This window comes from Xyrauchen texanus, chromosome 21 (assembly GCF_025860055.1).
Source record: "Xyrauchen texanus isolate HMW12.3.18 chromosome 21, RBS_HiC_50CHRs, whole genome shotgun sequence".
NCBI lineage: Eukaryota > Metazoa > Chordata > Actinopteri > Cypriniformes > Catostomidae > Xyrauchen > Xyrauchen texanus.
The window spans coordinates 17,931,840-17,937,848 of NC_068296.1; the positions used below are offsets into that span (position 1 = coordinate 17,931,840).

The 6,009-nt window shown below is 35.3% G+C and overlaps 1 protein-coding gene across 1 annotated transcript in view; it reads left to right on the plus strand.

Annotated features, from left to right (window-relative positions):
- LOC127661190 (FERM domain-containing protein 5-like) overlaps nt 1–3,059 on the plus strand; it is a 155,423-nt gene extending 152,364 nt beyond the window's left edge. Inside the window, 1 exon segment of the mRNA XM_052151792.1 lies at nt 2–3,059. Coding sequence (XP_052007752.1) covers nt 2–372 — 371 coding nt within the window. The 3' untranslated portion in view covers nt 373–3,059.
- Nucleotides 3,060–6,009: the final 2,950 nt, after the last annotated feature.

A 6,009-nucleotide genomic window follows, 5' to 3' on the forward strand; every position in this document is an offset into this window, starting at 1 on the left:
CCCTGCAGCATAGAGGAGGAGAAAGAGTCGGAGGCGGGCATGCCCACTGTGGGCGATGTGGCCCAGTTAGGAGCAGACAGTCGGGTGACGGCCTCCTTGAGGGGAGGTGGGGAGGCAGCACTCACCGAGGCAGAACAGGTGAATAAGTTTGTTTTAAGTGTACTCCGTCTGCTCCTTGTGACCATTGGACTCCTCTTTGTTTTGCTCCTCCTCCTCATCATCCTTACTGAGTCCGACCTTGACATTGCATTTTTACGTGATATCCGCCAGACCCCCGAGTTTGAGCAGTTCCATTACGAATATTTTTGTCCCCTCAGACGGTGGTTTGCCTGCAAGCTCCGCTGGGTGGGCGGGCTGCTCATTAACAAGTGAAAGTGGGGCAATAAAGCACGTAAAGCCTCCCTCGTGGGGTCGAGAAGAAGCTAAACACATGGAGAGAGAGAAAGAGAGAGAGAGAGACGGAGGGCACCGACCTGTCCCAACCATGAACCAAGCTTCTTTTATGATACTCCTGCTGACTTGTGGTGGACCATCAGTCCCACCTCTCCTCTTCTCATCCACTTTTTCATTTCTTTCTCCCCTTTTTCTCTTTTTGCATTTTTACTCATTTTTGACCTTCCTCTTTTACTTTATTATTATGATTTTTTTTTTTTTTACAAAAACTTTTCATTACTTTAAAAAAAATTCTGGATTACAGGTCATTTCAAGTATTTTATTTTTTCAAAAAATAATAAATGAAAAAAAGAAATAAAAATTTACATTTAAAGAACTGAATTATATTGTTAAATAGGGATTAAATATTTAGTTGCAACAAGAGAACGTTGCTTTCATTTATATTTATTTTACAATAATGATTATTAAAGTCTCTAAGAACGTGATGTATTAAGTGCAGTAAGATGGCAAGGCTTGTTGGCACAGTATGGTAGGACTGGAAAACAGGAGAACCTGAAAAATGGTGGAAAATGGAGTTTATGCATAATTCATATCCATCATTTATCTCTTAGTAATTTTCTGAAGGCTGCTATAATTTACCAAATTGATGATCAGATCAGAATTGGGTTACTGTATATGTATTATAAGATTGAGCAAGTTATTTAAGAAGTGAGACTGGAGGCAAGTGTGAAAAAATGTGTAATTGAATAAAAACGATGGGTACTTTTGAGTTCTGTGTTCGGTGACTTGATTTTTAAGGTGTCAAATATGTCTTAGAAATATACTAATTGTGTAGGCGGTAGGAAGCTGTGAAGTAGAAATAATTTTTAAAAGGTTCTTTCTAATGGATACAGAATAATTAATCAGTATAAATTGTGTTCTGTCATGTGACCCAATAGTGTCAATATCTGTTAAAGTATTCATGGTTGATTTAAAAGCAACTAGCACCAATAGAGCCTGTCTAGCTAGATGTGCAATACGGTAAGGTTTTGTTTTAAAGAAACAAGTACATCCATTTATTGTTTTTCCTGAGGATGTGCTTTTTTTTTTCCTTTTTTTTAATTTCATTCATCCTGAGTCTTTCTAAATTGAAAGATGTCCCATTGTATAAAGAAATATTTTTTTTATTCCATATCAACCTTGCTCTTAAGTTTTTACTATGTGGATACCATGCTATAATTACTCTTCATTAAAATAACAATGCTGTACTATTTGTACAAATGTAGTTAGTTTCCTAATATATCGAGTTTTCCATGTATATTTTAACAAAACAGAAATGTTATTTTGTTATTAAAGATTAAATTATACCTTTTTTAGCTCTGTGTTTCAGATGTGGTTTAGAGTTTATGGCGTTTCTGCCAAGGGAGACATAAGAAAGATTTTTATCCAGATCCACAACCCATGTCCAATTCTGTCACTTAACCAGCAATGAGAAAACTGTATCGAGTTCAGATGTCCTTGTGCTTTGTATATTGGTAAATGCTCTGCATTTGAGCAATATTGATTGCTTTACACTCAGTTTAGCCAAAAGGCTGTCTGTGTATGTTTATGTATGTTCTTTTTTTTTTTTTTTTTTTTTTTACAATCAGTGTTACTGGCAATATGAACCTGAAGTCCAGGATTAGTCTTTACCATATCCTGATTTGTCTATGATGTATTTTTAAATGTATTTGAAGACAGAAATGATTCTTCTAGTGGCATGCCAGTTGGACAGGGATTGTTTATTTCTGCAAATACAACATTGTCTGCCACTTTGAAAGTGCTATTGTTTTTGTGTGTGTATGGGAAAGAGAAAAACTGAGAATACTGAACACACAAGAAAATACTTAATATTTTTGTGTAGAGTGAAAGAGAGACTTTGATTGAGAAACAAGGAACACGTAGGCAGTGATGATGACAGTAGTAAAGATGTTGGAAAGGTGATGATGTTTTAGGGCTTACATAGTATTCACACTACAATAAATTACAATAATCGTCACAGCAGCTTTTGCCTTTAGCATTAGTTTTTGGCAGCTCACACAGCTTGGTTGTACTCTTCTGGTATGCTTATTTAAAATTAGCATACCTCTTTCCACCAAATGCAACAAATGATTAGTTACCTTCTTAGAATTTACCACAGAGTTAATCTGCAATCAGCAGTGGCTGAAATGTGTTTTAGGAAGGGGCTGTGTTTAGCCAGACTGCAATACTGCTAATCAGCCAGCTAATGTGTTTGATTAGTATTTGATAGCCTGTTTCAGCTGAAACAAACACGAAATGCATGGAACACTGTTGCAACGAATTGTATGAAACCTCTTACTCATGGAAAACATGGATAAGGTGTAGTTAAGTTCTTGGAATGAATTCGAGAGGTATTAGAGTTATGCATGTCTCTTAATTTGATTTATTCATGTATGCATTTTTAATATCTCTGATGTTCCAAATTATTAATAGCATTGTGGTAGCTTAGGTCCATTTACATTTTTTGGAGAACATGATTATAGGGTTGTTTTCATTGTACAATAAGACAACAGTTGCTACTAGCATACCATTGAGGTTGTTGGTTTAGAAAATCCCAGATATTTATGACTTTCTTTCTTCTGCTGAACACAGACAAAGATTTTAAAATAATATTTCAGTTCTGTAGGTCCTCACAATGCAAGTGAATGGGTATAATATTTTTGAAGCTTCAAAAGCACATAAAGGCAGTATAAAAGTAATCCACAAGTCTACAGTGGGTTAACCCTTATCTTCAGAAGCTAAATTTTAGGTGTGTGTGAGAAACAGATAAATGTTTAAGTCCTTTTTTCACTTTTACATTCTTCATGCACATCACCACATACTAGGCAGAAAGGAGAATTTATGGTAAAAAGAACTTAAATATTTATCTATTTTTCACCCACACTTATATTGCTTCTGAAGATATAGATTTAACCACAGGAGTCTTACATACTACTTTTATGCTGTTTATGTGCATTTTGGAGCTTCAAAAGTTTGTACCCATTTACTTAAATTGTGAGGATCTACAGAGCTGAGATATTCTTCTAAAAATCTTAATTTGTGTTAAGCAGAAGAAAGTCAGTCATACACATATGGGATGGCACGAGGGTGAGTAAATGATGACAGAATTTTAATTTGTGGGTGAACTATCATTTTTAACTCAATTGGAGAATATTTTACTTATTACAAGCAATGAACAAGCATTACAATTTATTTACATTACAAGCAATGAACGGCCAGGTTTCACAAATGAAGAAAATAGAAGATTTTATTCAATTTTACTCACTGACCGCATTATGTAGCCTCAGTCCTGCATGTCAGCACCATTCAATAAGCAATAACCTGTTGAATTATAGAAAAGGGTGAGTGACTTTTTGTTTCTTGTGCTGTTGTGTAGCAAGTCGGACTACCTGATATTCTGTAAGAAGGAACAAATTCATTTAATTACAGAAAAGGGGACACAAAATTGTGATTTTGACAACAAACCCGGGAGCTCATTTTTATGATAATTTCCTAAATTTGCTATATTTTATACTCATTGTAAGTACTTGTCATTGTGTTTTGATTCTGGACTTCGAGAGTTCTATGGTTCTCTTTGTTCTTGAGGTGTTATTGCACAAGTTCCACAGAGAAAATCTGCAAGCTACACAGGCTCCTTCCTAGATGCATAGATCAAGGGCAGTCACTACTTTGTGTCCTTGTGAGCTTCTACTTTTGGCTCTAGAAAGTTTACATATACTATATGGCCAGGTTTGACTGTGATGAATGCACTGGTCCTTTAAAGGACAATTGTCATCTAAATTGGTTATTTCACAAGATCTTTGTAAACTAATAAAGGATTTGTTATGCTTAAGTGCTGCAATGTTATGCATAAGAGCTGCATTGATGTGGAGTTAAATGCCAGCCATGACACTTATCAAATGAAAAGTAGATTTTCAGGAGTATTACACTGCAGACAAAGTACTTCACTAGCTTAAAATATATAGTCTGACACAAAGTACAAAATGTTATTGCTTCAAGTGATCAAGCTCAAATGTGACCTATTAAAGATGGTGGATTTAACATAAAAATTGTGGTAGTTAAATACTGGTCTGCAATTTTGAAATAATGTTATTGACTGGCCATGGTTCTTTAACCTGTTGATGTGCATGCATGCCCCCCCTCCCCCAAACCAGAACTGATGACACTTTGCTTAAACGAGTTCACATTTACTGTTTAGTCTAGTCAAAAAAAGTTAATAATATTGACAAATTATGCAGATGTACACACAATATAGTAAATGTGAACTAATTTAACCACAGTCAAGTCAAGCCCATGGGTGGGGTCAATGAGCTTCAACAGGTTTTTAACATATTGAGCTGTATTGTGACACTGGTGAGTTGAGCAGGCACCTTATTCCAAGCAAGGTCAGGATATTCTCAAGGTTCACAAAGGCATCTGCTTACAGAAGATACAAGGGGTTCAAATGTACAAGAGCCACTTGTTCTGGCTCTGACGCTCAATGACAGCATTAGACTACAGCTGTGGGACCTCTCAGATGGGTTTATTACTGATCATTATTCTCTCATTAAACACAGGTACTTATCAGAATGAATGCATTGCTCCTTGTGTAGAGATTCCCTGATTATTTGGTCAAATCTGACTTCACGTGAACCTTTGCAGTCATATCTCATACGCTTCTAAATTTCAATAAATATGAATACTGTTAATGCTTATCTTACTGTGCTGTGCTTTTGTCACTTTGCCAGTACCCCCTCCCCCCCCAATGTGGTCCCCTCAACAGCTATGCATATACATGTACATTTGTTTTTTGCATAAATGTCTTTGGCCATGTCTTTCTGTAATCTGCATATGACCTGGAGGTTGCCTTTTAGTTCCTTATATCAAATATATATATAAAAAAAAATGTGCCAAATGCAGTTCCTGTAAAGTCAGATTCATTCCAAAATCATCTTTGTACTGTAGGAAACCTTCCATGCAAAATGATCAAAGATATTGTTTCACTGATAAGTCTCTTGTAACTGGTGCCATGAAAATATTCAAACTTGAAATAAACTTTCAAAAGAGTTTAAGGTATCTTGTGGTTTATAGTCCTGAGTGCAAAATGCTGTATTTATAGGAAATGTTTAGCTGGCTTTATAATTCAGGAAAGTAAATCCTCACCTTCAGCCCTTTCTATAAGTTCAGTATTTTATGAACTATGACAACTTTATTTACAGTAAATTAGGGCATCTCATTTTCAATTTGGCATTTCCCATAAGCCAATTTATGATACCAGTGATGTCAGATTTTAATGCTTATTTAAAACTCCTTTGATCGTAATCTTGACAAACCGTTTTGGAGTTTTCAGTCTTTTCCCTTTCAAGTTACTAGGAGCTACACTCGTATGCCACTTGTTTACATGGAACAATAGCTGCTCATCCATCCCGAGAGCATTCCAAAGATGACAACTGAGTGGAATGACTTAATAAAAAGACTTTGAATAAACTCAAAGACAGTCTGTTACAAATATAAATCACAAAAAAATATTTATTCAAATAAAAATAAACATTTATAAAACATACATACATTACAATTGACAAAAATATTTACAAAGTC